We start from the raw sequence: 19,483 nt of genomic DNA on the forward strand, positions 1-19,483 counted from the left end.
CGCATGTCAATTATGCTATAGTAATCAGTTTTATCGAAAAATAAAAGGGTCGAAATTTTGCTATTTTTTGAAAAAATCCCTGTATTATGGTTTATTTTTGGACATAAATGGTTACTATACCACAATAAACATGCGCAGAGTCAAATAATGGGTTCTGCGCATGTCAATCATGCTATAGTAGCCAATTTTATCAAAAATAAAGAGGTCGAAATTTGGCCATTTTTGGAAAAAAATGCCTGTACAGGGAAATTTTCAAAAATTTGCCTTTTTTCGACCCTTCTATTTTTTGACATAAATGGTTACTATAGCACAATAAACATTCGCAGAGTCGAATAATGGGTTCTGCGCGTGTCAATTATGCTATAGTAACCAATTTTATTGAAAAATAAAAGGGTCGAAATTTTGCTATTTTTTGTAAAAAATCCCTGTACTATTTAAGTACAGGGAAATCTTCGAAAATTTGCCATTTTTCGACCCTTTTATTTTTGGACATAAACGGTTACTATAGCACAAAAAACATGCGCAGAGTCAAATAATGAGTTCTGCGCATGTCAACTATGCTACAGTAACCAGTTTTATCGAAAAATAAAAAGGTCGAAATTTGGCCATTTTTGAAAAAAAATCCCTGTACTATTATAAGTACAGGGAAATCTTCGACAATTTGCCATTTTTCGACCCTTTTATTTTTGGACATAAACGGTTACTATAGCACAAAAAATATGCGCAGAGTCAAATAATGGGTTCTGCGCATGTCAACTATGCTACAGTAACCAGTTTTATCGAAAAATAAAAAGGTCGAAATTTGGCAATTTTTGGAAAAAATCCCTGTACTAATTATGCATGTAGCGATGCCGTATTAAGCACTTAATAAAAGACAAATTTGTATATTTTTTAAAAAGTATTTTAAATGTATAATATTTTTTATTTGATTTAATAATATATTTGAGTTAATAATTATGTCTTAAAACAGCGCTTTCTTCTGATGGTGTGTAAGTTATAATGAAGCAAAGTTTGAATAAAATACATACATATACATTTCGACATTAGTCATCCAGTTCATAAAATCATGATATTATAATCTACCGAGGCCTACTCTTATTATGTTAATGAGCAGTAATTAGATTGTTTGCTCACCATTAGCTGTTGTTTTAGTTTCTATTACTAATCACTAAAAATAAAACCAAAACATATATATTTACTTTGCATTATCAAGCTATTTATTATAGCTACAATGATATAATATTAATATTGAAATGAAAAATGATTAGCGAATGGCGATGGTAACATTTGAATAATATTATTATTAGGCCTAATATACATTTTCTATTTTTTACATTTAACTCAAAATAGGCATATTAAATATTACTTATTTATGGTTGTGTACACGAAGATTGAAAGTACCGAAAGAGCTAAATACCCGATTCACATATGCAATTCAACATTCTTTCAATATGTAACACTGTAAAAACATCTGCGCATATCTTTTTGTCTCGAACTAGCATGTGAAAGTCAGATCATTTATATTTTGCCACATCCATTTTACAATAAGTATTATCGTTATTACCAAGCTAAATGTTGCAAATATGTTCTACGCCTAAAAATATATTATCATTTATTATATTATTTAAGTACATTGCCTAAAACTATATCATGTAATTAAATATTAAATATTTCTAACAAGTTTGGGTCATTTAATGAGCTCCAACATATCTTAATAACATAGTTTATTAAATTTGGTCAACCATTTAGTTAGCATACCAACCATTTTAATAGTAATTTTTTTAAATATATAAAAAAACATTGTCTAAAATAAAACTCGTATCTGCTATTTAATATCACTATTATTACATTATCGTAATACGAGGGTGGTATAATATGATTATAAACATTAACCGACTGTGGACAAACCAACCAACCCAACAGACATATCGAATCTAGTTGACCAAAGCAATCTTGTCCTTAACTATGCTACTTCGTTTGGTCATGATGACACAGCTCAACATCAGAAGTAACCCCAATACCACCACAGCCAATGTACAAAGTACAATCACCATTGTATAGTGGATGTAATCTTCATCTTGATGTTGCGGATCTTCACGATCAGACGTACCGTTTTCCACAGCTGTAACCAATCAATGACGTTTATTACATTTAGGCGGTAGTGGCAGAACATTTGAATATCGTGAGATGCCTGTATAGCGGTAGCGCGTTTAAGAAATTGCTTTCGATCAAAAGTAGCTACTTGAATTATTATATATTTTATTTTATTTATACGGTTTGGAGACAATAGGCTAGATAGCAACATAGCCGTTAGTGCTAGTGGCTAATTTAGCGGCCTCCTCATTAACTAACCTTAATTTTGTACGTGGATAAACAGACCTACAAATATAACAAAAAAAGGAATGTGATTACACCCAACGTGTACTTACCATTCATACACCTTGGTCCATTCCATCCAGGTAAACACTGACATAGAAAGAATTCACGACCATCAACTTCAAGAGGGTCACACGAACCACCGTTATTGCATGGATTGGGAGAGCAAACATTAGAATAACCTTGCAACTCAAACGAAACTGAAACAATCATTTGCACAGTGATGAATATCTTTTTAAAATATATTAATCATTTTATGATTGTGGTTAAGTATTTATTTATTGAGTTATTTATTTTATTTTTAATTTCATTTTTACAATTGCATTCCTTTTGAATACAATTTGTTTTTCGGCACTTTTTGGGAATCTGCCTTCACTAATTGCAGTTTACCCTACTTTTTTGGATGCAAATAAATGTATTTGAATTGAATATTCAACAAAACATCTTTATATAGAAAAGATGAACACTATGCAATGAAAACTCACTTTCAACATCTCTGCGCCGCCTTCCAGTAGTAGCTATAACGAAAATATTGAAATAAAAATGACATGATACAGGAATCACATAGTACATATACATGAGTCCTGTATTCATTCATTCATTCATACACATTTATTCAGTTATTTGACAATAACTGGGGCCCGCACTAGAAGCAATAGTTTGTCTCATGAGGGCCCCTACAATATAAATAGAGCCTATGCAAAAATACATAAAAAGAAATACTTTATAAAACAATAAAAAAAAATAAAAAAAAGTAAGAGATAAAATATTGAGCATAACGTTTTACAGATTTTTTAAAAGTAATTACGGAATTATATTATGATACTGTACACAAGTTGCCATATGTGGAGACACAGCACTGAGAATCAATTGAAATTTGGATAGGCTTACCTGAATCCGTACAAAGGTACATTTCTGGTGTATAGAAGCATAATTGACTAGCTGGACAAGGGCTACTTTCGCATGGGTTGACATCAGAAACTGAGAAAAACATCAAGTATTACATTTATTTGCTGTTTTGCACGGGTAATTAACTTCAAGTTACGACAATCAAGCCAGGGCAAAGCGTAGAGAAGTTTGAAATCAACAGCAAGGTATGATAAATAGGCCGAGCTAATTTTGTGTTTATCTTTAATTTTAAAAGAAATGATGAAAAAACATTGTTCGCTGTGTATCTTAAGTATATTTGTGTGCCTGTTAACCAGTTCATTTAACAAGGAAAGGGTGAGTAATTTCACTCTTCCCTGATGTAACTTCACATTTGAATATAAAGAAAAAAAATGTTCTTATTCTTTGGCAACGTCAAGCAGACAGAGTTGGACGGTAAAATGGAATTAAGCTTCGTCTTTAGTTGTTATGTTTTACGTTACAAGAGTACAATAAATAAATTTGAACCAACAAAAAAATCATAAAAAAACATCTTACATACATGTTTCACAGTTGGTTCCTATGTAACTTCCAGAGCACATACACATATAAGTTGATGTAGTAGTTAGGCTACAGACACCTCCGTTCTGGCATGGATTTGAATCACATGGACTCGCTGCAATAATTTAATTAAATTTAATTTAAATTTAAATTTAATTTTAATTTTAATTTTGTATAGCAACAAATAATTATTTGTTATCATATTTGTTGGTTGGGTTATTGAAGTTAACACTCAGTAATACACTAGGCCTATTTACGTTGTCACATTCAAATGTTATCAGTCAATAATGTCATTTGTTAAGCCTATTTTGAGTTTCTCAATATATTCCCATTATAGAACCTTTACCAAACACTGTTTGTATCAATGAAAATTCTTTAATTTGAAAGTGAAAGAATTTACTTATGCTATACTACCTCCTACTTAATTTGCCGAAGGAAGGAAGGAATTCATTTGGATAATTGTATCAATTTATGAGTATTTAGAAATCAATTTATAAGTAACTTAATTTCCAAGAGTTTAAAGGGGGGTTCCGGGTTTAAAATGAATAGTAAAAAATGTAAAATATATTTGTTTGTCTCTTGAACGGTAAAAGTTTCAATTTATATAAGCGCCCAGTGAAGCAGAACGAAGGCTGTGAAATGAGGCCAGATTACAAGTGCAGCTACGGCAAAATCACACTGTGGTTACAGAATAGGAAATTCGTGAAATGGTCAATCTTCCGACGACTCGTTATCATTAACCATATCAATTACTTTTGTAAAATTATACTTATCTGATGTAATTTTAGTCGGTCTTCCCATTTATAAAGTCAATTTTTTATGAAAATCCATCAAAACAGTGAAAAATTAGATATGTTTGCACTTTACGTTTGCCGATTTTCGCACTGACTTAGGGAAAGCCTTCAAAATCAATGAAGCGTAACGTATACATTCCTGAGCGAGGAGAGCGAGACGACGATACACGTGCTCTCTCTCCACCCATGCCTGGCATCGTCACGTGATAAGCAGATACAATATACAATACCAAACTGGTTGGGTCGAGTATACCCCGTCTATAATCACAACATGAACGATGTACAGTATTTGATTGAAGGTCGACTCGACCTACCGGAATGGTATATATAATATAGCTCGAATGAGAGAGTTGGAATATTTGTAAACATAAGTATTGCTAATTTTAACAAGTGTAGCCTATAGTAAAAGGCCTGGTAGTATCAATTCGCATAGGGTCTACTACACTAGCTAGCTCAATTTTTAACTGGGCCGGATCGGCTAGGTCTCCTTCCTACTACCTGGTCTACTTGCTTGTAGACTTGCCCCAAGTCTGTATTTATTGTCTTTTTTTTTTATTTATTTGTTTTCATTTCGACCGCGATTTTTGTCTGAAAATACAGACTTGTGAAACACGTATAGAAATCGATTTGCAGACCGCAAACGTCCGATAAGAATGACGTAGGTTATCATACCGTATTTGGCTATATGGGGCGGGCGGTATGTAAATATGGATTTCGAATCAACCAATGATCATTTTGTTTCAAAATGAAAAAGATCGAGTACGTACGTACAGTGCTGAATGTACGATCGAGACTGAACAACTGTTGAAATATAAAATCGTGTTGCCAAGTTGTTTTGTTTAGTCCTGGCCTAGGCCTCCTTCGTAGGGCTACTCAACTTGTACGTACGACCTGCCAAATAAAACGCCAATAAGGTACATACCACCACCGACGGGCACACAACAGGGCTACACCACCACACAGAACAGGACAGGGTCTGGGTGGGAATTAAATAAATGATCCATTCAATGTTTGATTTGGCGGAGAAGCTAGCCTATCATATCAAGACGAGTTTTCATGTTCTTGGGAAAAATCTCATCAAATGTTTACTACTTACTAGGCATATAAAATCATTTCTAGCCTTCAAAAACTTTCATCAATGTACTCAAGTACACATTGTCTAAACGTAACATAGCGCATGCGCATCGTCTTAGATGTTGAGTCTTTGAAATTCTGAAATATGAATATTAAAACGACGTACGAGTGAGTAGCCAATGGCATGCGGCTGAAACTAGTCAACTGGATAATTTATGCACCAAGAATTCTTGGTGTCAAACCACGTGACTTATGCGTGTTTCCCCAGACGGAGTATCCAAACTCAAGTAATACACGTATGAAACGCCATATGTGCAAAAATATTTATATTTTTACAAAACTCCGTCTGGAGCCCAGACTAACTTGCTTGATGCAGTATCCGCTTTTTTTGGAGAGTAAACTAGGCCTATTTTAGGCCTACTTATTAGACGATCGGAACACCATACGTGCGGAAGGCGATCGGACCTCGTTTTGCCTCAATATTTACAGCCGATTTTGTAGAACGTTTTAGGTTTAGATTGTTTAGGAGTTTGGTTGATAGGATGGGTTTGGAATCCACTGAGTTGTGTTATTTATGGGCCAATCGTTTAGTAGTAGGCTAGCTAGGCCCATGATGGCCCCAATGTTTTAACGTAGCCATCGTGGCATGGAATCCCTAGTCAGAAATGGCTCTTACCCATGAATAAAATGATTTAGGCTAGGCCTAGCCTAGTACGTGAAGCCGATATACGATCTGTACTATTCGAGGTATAAAAATAGTATAATTTATGACTCCGTGATCTGTACTAGTAAATTTTGTATTTCATTAAATGTCAAATAAATATATGCTACTACTGTTATTATTACACTTTAGGCCTAGCTTAGAAAATCTACAAAAAATGTATTTCACAATGATCGGGTGGTCGTCGTTTGACAGGGGGAGAGCTAGAGATGCAAGTTGACAAACACAACGTACAAGCTTGACGTCGCGAGTTTGGAATCCACTGATGACGTGATTTTGTGAATATCTCATGAATATTAATGAGCTTCCCTAAGCTGCTGAAAAACAGACTTTCCATGAATTTACCCTAAAATGTATATGAAATTTAATTTTTTTAATTTCTCGTTATTACTTCTTCATTATGACATGTCTATATTGTTATAATATTTTTTATTTAATAAATAAACGATATTTAAAAGCAATTTTAAACCCAGAATCCCCCTTTAAAAGGGCGAACAATAAACAGAAGCAATAAACATAAATGTTTCTAAAAAGTTAATTAATTTCCACTAAAATAATTCAATAACTCAAAAACAAAATATCTTTAAATCTTTATTTTGTTGGTTTTATAGAAAAATAAAACAATGACTAATTTTGTTTTTATTTGTTGAGATACTTACTTCCGCTGAAAGTCTCGCAATTCGTGCCAATGTATCCAGTATCACATGCGCACATGTACATTGTTCCAGATTGAAGGCACACACCACCGTTAAGGCAGGGGTTTGAACTGCATGGTTGTACTATAAACAAGAAAAATAATATTGTTAACTTAAATGATCATGCTTTGTTGTCATTATCAGACATTGCTTGTGTGAAGATTTTTAAGGAGTTATAATTGCAACAGAAAAAAAGACACAAGACGAACTATCTTAAAATTAAAATTAATACTGTACTATGAAACAATAAACATTAATTTTAGACAATTTGGAGAGTTTCAATATAACTTACCAAATGTTTCACATCTTGTACCAGTGTATGAAGTTGGACAGCTACAGGTATAAAATGTTGTAAGGTCATTACATTGACCTCCGTTTAGACAAGGAGAACTACTACAGGGACCTGTTGTAACTATAAAGATACAACACTTTAAGTAAATAACTTTTTAAACAAGAATGTGTACAAATATAATTAGGTTTTTTTTAATGAGATTTAATGTAATAGCTTACCAAATGTTTCACATCTTGTACCAGTGTATGAAGTTGGACAGCTACAGGTATAAAATGTTGTAAGGTCATTACATTGACCCCCGTTTAGACAAGGAGAACTACTACAGAGACCTGTTGTAACTATAAAAATACCACCATTTAAGTAAAGTATTTTTCTAACAAGAATATATAATTATAATAATTATAATGTATATTAATATTTTACTTTGACTTAAATCTTACACACACAAAGAAACGATTGTATAAATTAGCGTTTACAGAAAAATTGTTTAGATATGAATGTTTACACACGATATTTAATGTGAAATAACTTACCAAATGTTTCACATCTTGTACCAGTGTATGAAGTTGGACAGCTACAGGTATAAAATGTTGTAAGGTCAGTACACTGACCTCCGTTCAGACAAGGAGAACTACTACAGGGACCTGAAACTATTAAATACAAAATTAATATTACTATTTGAATTACTGGTTTGAATTACATTATTTTTATAAAGTATCTTTAGCAATAATAATAATAATTAAATATAGTGTGGGGGACACATAAAAACAATAAAATAATGAAATATACCATCGTTTCTACAACGTTAGATATGAATAATATCTACACTTATTATTTTTTTTTTATTCAATTTGAAATAATTTAACATCTTGTGAAAGGAATTCACAAATTATAAAACTAATTATTATCCTAGGTAATTATTTCCACATGTTTTCACAGATTCACAGAATACAACGTACACAACGATTTAGATAAGGAAGACTGTGCAGTTTTGATAATTGTGGAGTATTGTTAATTGTTTTAGTCGCGTGCAAACGCGACTCTACAGCTCACTATGTCGGTCGGTTGGTCGGTCGGTCGGTCGGTACATACTAACTCAAATTTGCGCAAGCTGTTTCGAGCTTTTCTTTTTATGTATTATTTCTTATAAATATTTGTTTTGATGACAAAGAAACTTATAGTAATAACAATAATAATAAAAACTTATATAGCGCACATATCCATAAAGTGCTCCAGGTGCTAGCTACAGCATCCTGTAGCTAAACATTTAGTTAAACTAACTCAACCATTACAACAAAAAAAATAAATAAGACTCACCCTCACATATTGTACCAGAAAAGCTAGAAGGGCAAATGCATGAAAATGCATTGCATGAAACGGTTGATGTCTGACATTGTCCACCGTTCAAACATGGGTTGTTGCTGCACGCATTAGTAACTAAATTGTTCATAAATAATCAAAACAATCGTAATTTTTATAATAATTTGATAATAAATATAACTTCGTTCATTTAAATCAATCAACTAAGTACCAGAAGAAATTAGTTTTAGATTATTATAATTATATTTACAAACATTATTTTTTAAATAGCAATAATGTTACTGTATATTATTCAAGGGAGATAAACATAAAATAAGTAAAAACCTAAATCGATGTTATAAAACAGAAAGAAATTTGGTAAAACAAATCCTTTGTTAGGGGGTGAGGAGTGAAAAGTGTATCTTTTTAAATTATTACCATTACATCTTATACAAAATTGCTTTGTTCAATGAGTCAATTTTTACATGTTCATGCATTTTTTTCCATTTATTATTATGTGGATGACGATGATATGCAAGAACAATGTCACCACATGCATTTTTTTTCTACGTCTCTGAACTTACTGGTTGCGCATATGAAACAACAGATAAAAGTTGTTACTTATACATATAAACTTACTGACGTCACACATGAAACCACTAGAACAGGCCGGACAGGAACAAGAGAATTGTGTACACGTAGCTCCAACAATACAGGTTCCTCCGTTTTGACAAATATCTGTTGCGCAAGCGCTGGTATCTGTTTGAAAAAAAAACACAATTAAATCTAACATTCATTCATGTTTACAGATTTTTTTTTTTGCATTTGCAATTGCATTCAGAATATCTAACTTGCATTGAATTATTGTTTTTTACCTTTTACAGTGTTTTAAATAAATATGAATTGAACATGAAATATCTGGAGGATAAACATTGAGCAGCAGAATACACGTATTACTTTTCTATTGAATAAAACAGGTACAATATCCAAACAGTGCTACATGTAGATTCATTACTGTAGCAGATCTTTGTGTTAATCGAATGAAGACTATTAGACGTTAGAATCACACCAGAGAATGACTTTAAAAGTATAATTGTTTACCTGTTTCACAGAATGCTCCTGTGTAACATCCACTGCAGGTACATGTGTATGCAGTACAAGAACCAGCAACAGTGTTACAAACTCCTCCATTCTGACAAATGTTGTTGACACAAGCATTCTGACCTAAACAAACAACAATACATGTGTACCAAGTTACTGTATTCTAGAAGTAAGTTATAATGCCTACGATAATACTATCATTTAACTATAACTGAATTTACCAATTTCACAGAATGTTCCAGAGAAGCACGTTGGACAGATGCATGTGTATGCAGTACAGGAACCAGTACCAGCAACACAAGCACCTCCATTCTGACACAAGTTGTTGTCACAAGCATTCTGACCTGAACAAGGTAGTGGACAAAGTTATTGCTGAAAGTAATAATGCCTAACTAATGTATAACTATAAGAGTTTCATAGAATGTTCAGGAAGAACATATTGAACATACACCCGTGCATGCAGTACACGATCCAGCAACTCAACCAGTTTAATTATGAAAGAGTTTATTATCACAAAAATCTATAAAAAAAATATCACTTTGGCCTAAAGTCTACAATAATTCAAAGGTCTACCTATTTCACAAAAAGTTCCAGTAAAACATCCGCTACAGGAACATGTGTATGCAGTACACGAACCAGCAACAGCAACACAAGCACCTCCATTCTGACAAATATTGTTAGAACAAGCATTCTGACCTTTAAAAAGAAAAGCATTGTGAAATGCTAGAAGCTATTTTATTGCCTATGGGTACATAACATAACTAAAGAGAATTAATTAATGATTACCTGTTTCACAGAATGTTCCAGTGAAGCATGCTGGACATGTACATGTGTACGCAGTACAGGAACCAGTAACAGCAATACAGGCACCTCCATTCTGACAAAGGTTGTTGGCACAAGCATTCTCACCTAAAATGGAAACATTAATTGTTTACCAAGTTATTATTAAAAGTTATTTATATTACTTCAGGTAAAATTAACATATTTATAATAGAATAGAAATAATTATAATAATTGTTTACTTGTTTCACAGAATGTTCCAGAAAAACATGTCGGACATATACATGTGTAAGCAGTACAGGAACCAGTAACAGCAACACAGGCACCTCCATTCTGACAAAGGTTATTGTCGCAAGAATTTTGAGCTAAGGAAATAAATTTTATTAGAATTATAATGTTGATTATCAAGTATAAAATATTGATACAATTGTTTTGTACATGTTGGTAGGCCACTAACCTGTTTCACAAAAAGCACCAGTGAAACATGTTGGACAGGAACACGTGTAAGCAGTACAAAGACCAGCGATAGCAGTACACACTCCTCCATTCTGACACAGATTTCCAGCACATGGATCCTGACCTAATAAGAAAGGAATATTATTTATTGGATAACCTGTATTTATTCACTCGTTTATTGTTTCATTTTAATTAATAAAACATTTTAATAACATATTTAATAAGTTCATATTATGTGAGGTTACTCAAATAAGCCAAAATGGGCTTTGGGTTGAGAAAGTATACATTCTAAAACACACTGACGAAGAGAGTTCATGCCCGTAATACGTCTGCTGTGATACTTATATAACTAATAGTTTAGTAATTACCTATTTCACAGAATGTTCCTGAGAAGCATGATGGACAGGTACAAGTGTAAGAGGTACAAGAACCAGCGGCAGCGGTACAGCCAGCTCCATTCTGGCAAATATTGTTAGCACAAGCATTCTGGCCTAAAAACGAAGAAAAACATTGTGTACAGTTATTGCTGAATGGTATTTATATTGCCTATGAATAACATAACTTAAGATAGTTATGTTGTTTACCTATTTCACAGAAAGTCCCAGTAAAGCATCCGTTACATGAACATGTGTAAGCAGTACAGGAACCAGCAACAGTAACACAAGCACCTCCATTCTGACAAAGGTTGTTACTACAAGCATTCTGACCTGAAAAAACGTACATGTGTATCAAATTATTGCTGAAAATCATTTACTTTTGTTGAAGATGAGTTAAAGAAATATAATGGGCAGGCAAATTAAACCTGGGCAGGAAAATTTAAGCTGGGAAGGCAAATTTAAGCTGGCCAGGAACAGGATATTGCAGGAACAAGTCTGGCAGAGATTTTCAAAAATAAAAAATTACATACAACACAAATAAAAATCTAAATAATATAATAATAAATAAGTATATACAGTAAAAGCTTTTTGATTAACCTGTTTCGCAAAAAGAACCAGTAAAACATCCTAGACAGGTGCATGTGTACGCATTACAGACCCCAGAAATAGCATTGCACAATCCTCCATTCTGACAAAGATGTCCAACACATGGATCCTGGCCTAAAATATATTAAATATTTCAGTATTATAACTGGAATGCGAATAGGCAAACAGAAAACATTTCAGAATCAGTATTATTAACGCCATTGGCACCGACAATGAATGATTCAAAGAAGTGTAATGAATTTGTGAGCGTGTGATAAGGAAAGAAAATCATACAACCCACTGATCGAGCTTTGCCATTATTCTGAAATCTGTAGATTGTAAATTTTTAGTTATCCATCCATGTAATGAACAACGGAACCGTCAAGAAGGTATTTACCATCTATTTTCGTATTTTACCATTGCTTTGATACCAAGAATAGAATACATTCATTTATTTTTCTTACAAACTAGATGAACATTTACATTCATGTTTACTTATCCAGCCTACCTATTTCACAGAATGATCCAGAGAAGCATGTTGGACAGATACATGTGTATGCAGTACAGGAACCAGTAACAGCAACACAGGCACCTCCATTCTGACAAAGGTTATTGTCGCAGGGGGTTTGAGCTAATAAAAACAAAGAATTACAAAACATGTATACTTGGAGTATAATTACAGTATATGTCGATTATTGTGAAACACATATTGATATAATTGTCGTGTAGACTTTTTTTGGGTACTAACCTATTTCACAAAAAGCACCGGTGAAACATGCTGGACAGGAACACGTGTAAGCAGTACAAATACCAGCAATAGCAGTACACACTCCTCCATTCTGACAAAGATTTCCAGCACATGGATCCTGACCTAATAGGAAAAGAACACATCATCAGGCTATAATATTTTCAAATAACATAACAATTTTTGCCATAAAATTTTGTAAAATGGTATGCTATGTTGAATATTTATTCTTCTTTCTTTCTTTTATTTACTAAGTTAAATAAGTTGTACACATAAATAAAACATAATATATTATGGGAAGGTCTAACAAATAGTCAGAACTAATCAAGTTCATCTCCTAAACATTGAAGAATAAATAATTAATAAATAAGGGCACTTTCAGAACATGGATCTTGACCTAATAGAATTTTTTTTATATATATAAATGGATTGTTCTTATTTTTTAATTATAAAACACATTGACCAACACTGAGCATGGCCCTATAGTCAGTCGGCGGCATACACATGGCCAATCGGCTAGTTTAATTACCTATTTCACAGAGTGTTCCAGAGAAACATGATGGGCAGATACATGTGTAAGAAGTACAAGAACCAGATACCGCGACACAAGCTCCTCCATTCTGACAAACGTTGTTGGCACAAGGGTTTTGAGCTAATAAAAACAAAAATCAAAATATTAGTAGAACTTTATGTCCTTTAATTTAAAAAAAAATAAATTAATTCAATTTTCTTGCAAATCGTTGTTACTAATCTGTTTCACAAAGAGTAGAATCAGTATGTTGATTATATCAATATTATAATTATTTTCTTGCAAATTTTGGTAGGCCACTAACCTGTTTCACAAAAAGCTCCAGTGAAGCATGTTGGACAGGAACACGTGTAAGCAGTACAAACACCAGCAATAGCAGTACACACTCCTCCGTTTTGACATGCACTTCCAGCACATGGATCCTGGCCTAATAGAAAAACCATTTATTTAATGGCCTGTATTCATTCAAATTTACACTGATCAAGAAAGAGGGCATAGTCCTAGTCTGCGGCATGCACATCGCTAATAGTTTAGTATAATTACCTATTTCACAGAATGTTCCTGAGAAACATGATGGACAGGTACATGTGTAAGAAGTACAGGAACCAGATACTACAACGCACGCTCCTCCATTCTGACAAACGTTGTTGACACAAGGGTTTTGAGCTAGTGAAAACAAAATACCAATGTTATAATAAATTATTACTCTCTAATCAAAGAGTAGAATCATTATGTTGATTATATCAATTATTATAATTATTTTCTTGCAAATTTTGGTAGGCCACTGACCTGTTTCACAAAAAGCTCCGGTGAAGCATGTTGGACATGAACACGTGTAAGCAGTACAAACACCAGCAATAGCAGTACACACTCCTCCATTCTGACAAAGATTTCCAGCACATGGATCCTGACCTAATAGGAAAAGAACACAACATCAGGCTATAATATTTTCAAATAACATAACAATTTTTGCCATAAAATTTTGTAAAATGGTATGCTATGTTGAATATTTATTCTTCTTTCTTTCTTTTATTTACTAAGTTAAATAAGTTGTAAACATAAATAAAACATAATAATATATTAAGGGAAGGGCTAACAAATAGTCAGAACTAATCAGGTTCATCTCCTAAACGTTGAAGAATAAATAATTAATAAATAAGGGCAACCTTTCTAAACTTAATTTTTAAAACTTTCTCTCAAATATCATAATTCTCTTTTGATAGTTAAACCCATCTAAATATTGCCTATTATTTTCCAGTAATCTCCATCTAATGGTATATGGCCATTGATAACAGAACACTTTAACTGGTACTGGAATTCAACAACACAGATTGAGAACGACCTTCAACCTAAAATTGTAAACCAATGACCCTTTAATTCCCAGAGACAATTAATGGCTACCTATTTCGCACAATGTTCCAGAAAAGCATGCTGTGCAGGTACATGTGTAAGAAGTACAGGAACCAGCAGCGGCATTACATGTTCCTCCATTTTGACAAAGGTTACCAGAACATGCATCTTGAGCTAATGGAAAAAAGATCATTTACAACATAAATCCAGAATTCTAAAATTTGTCTTCGATTTGTATAGTAATTTAATGCAAGTTTAGGTTTACCAAATTTGAATTGATTGTGGCTGGATTTCCTTTCATTACTATTCTAATACAATTATTATTTACTATATTTACTTGTCAAGATACTTTTTTCCCTTTAACCTCAAGTTACCATTGTTGTTTATATTTATTTTATTTTTGCAATAAATTAAATGAAAATGAAATGGAATAAAATGTATGCTTGTTTACAAGTACTATAACAACTGACGTTATGAAGATCTTCCTTTAGAAACAAAATATGCTTTTGTGAAAGTATCTATCATTTCTGCTTAAAAATCGGCAGACATGATCTGGTATATAAGTATTTTACAAACAGACGTCGATAACTTGTAAATAAGCTAACGAATGAACCCTTCTTTTTCTTCTAGTGCCTTTTTCAAACTAGAGACCACCAAAGCTCATTGGAGGATACGGGCGTGCACTAAATATACGAAAGAAACAAACCTATTTCACAGTTATTTCCAGTCCAACAACCAGAGCATGTGCAGGTAAAGCTTGTTCCAAGAGTATTACATACCCCACCATTTTGACAAGGAGCAGAACTACATGGATTAACGCCTATAGTAAAAAATTAAATAAAAAAAAGTTCATAAAAACAGCTTAAAATCTTTAACTATTCCTTGAAGAAATATTGCATTTTTCTTTAAAATTTGTTCTTTTGAGTTCACATATTTACCTCCGCATGCACTTTCACAATCTTCGCTGGATTGAAAGTTGTTGGCATTCTCATTACAATAAAAGGCAAATGGCTGACATGTCGTGCCGTTAAAGTAATATCGTAACATAGGATCTACTGCGCATGTTCCCGCTACTAGTGGTAGAGTGCATATATCTAGAGGAAAAGCATTATGTTAAATGACCTGTTGTTTCTTGTCAAGCATTAGAACATTTCCTGTATAATGTAGTAATTAAATACACAAGATGTTGCAGAAATAGCTCTTTTTACGAAAGCCTAATCCTGCCACATGAATATAAATATAGCTATATCGAAATTTCGACATAGCAAAACAAACAAAAAATAAATAAAACAACAAATTGTTATTTGTTTTGCAATTTTAAAATGTCAACATATAAATAAGTGCGTAAACCGGGAAATTATGAATAACTTCGGTTAGCTAGGCCTAAGAGCTATACTGCATGTCTAGGCCTAGGAGACAACATAGAATTAACAATATTAGCAATATGAAATTACTTCTTTTTTAAACACTAATATTAGACATTTGGAATGAACGACGGCCAATGTGCAATGTATTTTGTTTTATACATTTTATGCTACCAGCTACTATTAGTAAGGTTAAGCAAATATTTTCACAAAACGTTCATCATTAATAAGTGCCGCTCATCATTCATTACTGGAAAATAATGAACATCTATAAACAACAAAATTTAATTTAATTGTGATGTGTTTATATTCATTTTCATTGTATCGAAACTAGCTAGTGACGTAATTTAAGGTGTATCTGATCACAATGATACCACACGATATATACCAAGACATTCAACTAATTAGCCAATATTGGTGTTTAATGAAATCTTACCTAGTGTTTCACACCTTGTGCCAGTATACGAACTTGTACATATACAACTGTAGCCTGTAGCAGTGTTGGTACAAGTACCTCCATTAAGACAAGGAGAACTATCACATGGGGTTACGACTAATATAAAGAGACACAACACATTTAAATAAAAATATCATTATGACCAATCATATCATATATGTGGTGGTAAATTGATAATATATTGAAACGTTAGGTGTATTATAAAATCGCAACTCTCAAGCAAATTAAGTATATATTTATATTTAAATAGCTTTCCGATTTTCTCAATATACTTGATATTACTCGAATCGCATATGGAACACAATGTAAAATATAGACCATTAATTTAAGTAATAACAATAATAATGAAAGTACTCGGCAAAATATAGCCACAGAGGGCGCATGTTGATATCTCGGCCCATGTTAAAAGAATACAATTTATTAAAGTTATTAATCAAGCGATTTTTACAAATTTCAATAGGCATGTTCTGTAAGTTTATAAATATTGACACCGACAAATTCAGAATGATAATTGAATATTTTAGGCACTATTGTACAGAAAAACAAAGCAAGTACTATACTTGGCAAAATTCTATTTTTCCAAGTAATAATTTGTTTTATCTCACATTTATAAATTCATTTTTGTGAGTGAGCGATTTACCTAGAACGCAGAGTGTGCACATTTTACTAAAAAAAAATAAGGAACCTTCGAAGACGACATATGGCTTAGGACGTCATGTTCATTTATTGTGCGCATGCGTTTGAATTTGGTTTGGGAATTTCGGCCATGTCGTCGGACACAATTTAGTCGATTACACGTCCACATGGCGAGGTTGGATTCTGTATTTAAAAAGCATTCGCATTTCAACTATTTTTATGGAAGATGACATGGGACAAATGATTTACATAAGTCATAGGTAGTCGCAAATAGAAAGGTCCCTTTATGTACGGCATATGTTCTGTGTGTTCACATATATTTACCTCCGCATTCCTCTTCACAATCTTCGCTTGATTGAAAGTTGTTGGCATTCTCATTACAATAAAAGGCAAATGGCTGACATGTCGTGCCGTCAAAGTAATACCGCAGCACAGGAGTTACTGAGCATGTTCCCGGTACTAGTGGTAGGGCGCATATATCTAGAGGAAAAGCCTTATGTTAAATGACATGTTGTTTCTTGTCAAGCATTCGAAAAGTTCCTGCATATAATATTTAAAAACACAAGATGTTGCAGAAATAGTCCGAGATTATGAAGGCCAATATTATACAAAAACATCTATAAACAATATAATTTATTTGTGTTTATATTCATTTTTATTGTATATAATGTACCTAATATCGTACACTAGATCTACTGCGCATGCCCCAGCTACTATTGCTAAGATAAATCAGTATAAATAAAATTGCGTGGGACAATATTTTTACAAAACGTTCATCAAGTGCCGCTCATCATTCATTACTGGAAAATAATAACATCTATAAACAATAGAACTGTGTTTATATTTAATTTCATTGTATCGAAACTAGCTAGTGACGTAATTTAAGGTGTATCTGATCACAATGATACCACACGATATATACCAAGACATTCAACTAATTAGCCAATATTGGTGTTTAATGAAATCTTACCTAGTGTTTCACACCTTGTGCCAGTATACGAACTTGTACATGTACAACTGTAGCCTGTAGCAGTGTTGGTACAAGTACCTCCATTAAGACAAGGAGAACTATCACATGGGGTTGCGACTAATATAAAGAGACACAACACATTTAAATAAAAATATCATTATGACCAATCATATCATATATGTGGTGGTAAATTGATAATATATTGAAACGTTAGGTGTATTATAAAATCGCAACTCTCAAGCAAATTAAGTATATATTTATATTTAAATAGCTTTCCGGTTTTCTCAATATACTTGATATTACTCGAATCGCATATGGAACACAATGTAAAAGATAGACCATTAGTTTAAGTAATAACAATAATAATGAAAGTACTCGGCAAAATATAGCCACAGAGGGCGCATGTTGATATCTCGGCCCATGTTAAAAGAATACAATTTATTAAAGTTATTAATCAACCGATTTTTACAAATTTCAATAGGCATGTTCTGTAAGTTTATACATATTGACACCGACAAATTCAGAATGATAATTGAATATTTTAGGCACTATATTGTACAGAAAAACAAAGCAAGTACTATACTTGGCAAAATTCTATTTTTCCAAGTAATAATTTGTTTTATCTCCACATTTATTAATTCATTTTTGTGAGTGAGCGATTTACCTAGAACGCAGAGTGTGCACATTTTACTAAAAAAAAAATAAGGAACCTTCGAAGACGACATATGGCTTAGGACGTCATGTTCATTTATTGTGCGCATGCGTTTGAATTTGGTTTGGGAATTTCGGCCATGTCGTCTGACACAATTTAGTCGATTACACGTCCACATGGCGAGGTTGGATTCTGTATTTAAAAAAGCATTCGCATTTCAACTATTTTTATTACACAGTCGTGGTGAAAAAGTCGAAACCGACTTTAGTGGAAGATGACATGGGACAAATGATTTACATAAGTCATAGGTAGTCGCAAATAGAAAGGTCCCTTTATGTACGGCATATGTTCTGTGTGTTCACATATATTTACCTCCGCATTCCTCTTCACAATCTTCGCTTGATTGAAAGTTGTTGGCATTCTCATTACAATAAAAGGCAAATGGCTGACATGTCGTGCCGTCAAAGTAATACCGCAGCACAGGAGTTACTGAGCATGTTCCCGGTACTAGTGGTATAGCGCATATATCTAGAGGAAAAGCCTTATGTTAAATGACATGTTGTTTCTTGTCAAGCATTCGAAAAGTTCCTGCATATAATATTTAAAAACACAAGATGTTGCAGAAATAGTCCGAGATTATGAAGGCCAATATTATACAAAAACATCTATAAACAATATAATTTATTTGTGTTTATATTCATTTTTATTGTATATAATGTACCTAATATCGTACACTAGATCTACTGCGCATGCCCCAGCTACTATTGCTAAGATAAATCAGTATAAATAAAATTGCGTGGGA

The 19,483-nt window shown here is 32.9% G+C and overlaps 1 protein-coding gene across 1 annotated transcript in view; it reads right to left on the minus strand.

Moving 5' to 3' along the window:
- Positions 1-1,253: 1,253 nt before the first annotated feature.
- LOC144851086 (uncharacterized) overlaps positions 1,254-19,483 on the minus strand; it is a 134,720-nt gene continuing 116,490 nt past the window's right edge. The window contains exons 63-88 of the mRNA XM_078708609.1: positions 14,042-14,164; positions 13,796-13,918; positions 13,557-13,679; positions 13,253-13,375; positions 12,727-12,849; positions 12,487-12,609; positions 11,991-12,113; positions 11,601-11,723; positions 11,385-11,507; positions 11,018-11,140; positions 10,803-10,925; positions 10,567-10,689; positions 10,354-10,476; positions 10,002-10,124; positions 9,781-9,903; positions 9,319-9,438; positions 8,698-8,817; positions 7,914-8,030; positions 7,599-7,718; positions 7,381-7,500; positions 7,053-7,172; positions 3,806-3,919; positions 3,268-3,357; positions 2,862-2,894; positions 2,430-2,576; positions 1,254-2,122 (exon numbers count right to left, since the gene is read on the minus strand). Of these exons, the coding sequence (XP_078564735.1) occupies positions 1,935-2,122; positions 2,430-2,576; positions 2,862-2,894; positions 3,268-3,357; positions 3,806-3,919; positions 7,053-7,172; positions 7,381-7,500; positions 7,599-7,718; positions 7,914-8,030; positions 8,698-8,817; positions 9,319-9,438; positions 9,781-9,903; positions 10,002-10,124; positions 10,354-10,476; positions 10,567-10,689; positions 10,803-10,925; positions 11,018-11,140; positions 11,385-11,507; positions 11,601-11,723; positions 11,991-12,113; positions 12,487-12,609; positions 12,727-12,849; positions 13,253-13,375; positions 13,557-13,679; positions 13,796-13,918; positions 14,042-14,164 (3,134 nt within the window). The 3' untranslated portion in view covers positions 1,254-1,934. The remainder of the gene's footprint in view (positions 2,123-2,429; positions 2,577-2,861; positions 2,895-3,267; positions 3,358-3,805; positions 3,920-7,052; positions 7,173-7,380; positions 7,501-7,598; positions 7,719-7,913; positions 8,031-8,697; positions 8,818-9,318; positions 9,439-9,780; positions 9,904-10,001; positions 10,125-10,353; positions 10,477-10,566; positions 10,690-10,802; positions 10,926-11,017; positions 11,141-11,384; positions 11,508-11,600; positions 11,724-11,990; positions 12,114-12,486; positions 12,610-12,726; positions 12,850-13,252; positions 13,376-13,556; positions 13,680-13,795; positions 13,919-14,041; positions 14,165-19,483) is intronic.

The sequence above is a fragment of the Antedon bifida genome, chromosome 8 (genome assembly GCF_963402885.1).
Source record: "Antedon bifida chromosome 8, ecAntBifi1.1, whole genome shotgun sequence".
Classification (NCBI taxonomy): Eukaryota; Metazoa; Echinodermata; class Crinoidea; order Comatulida; family Antedonidae; genus Antedon; species Antedon bifida.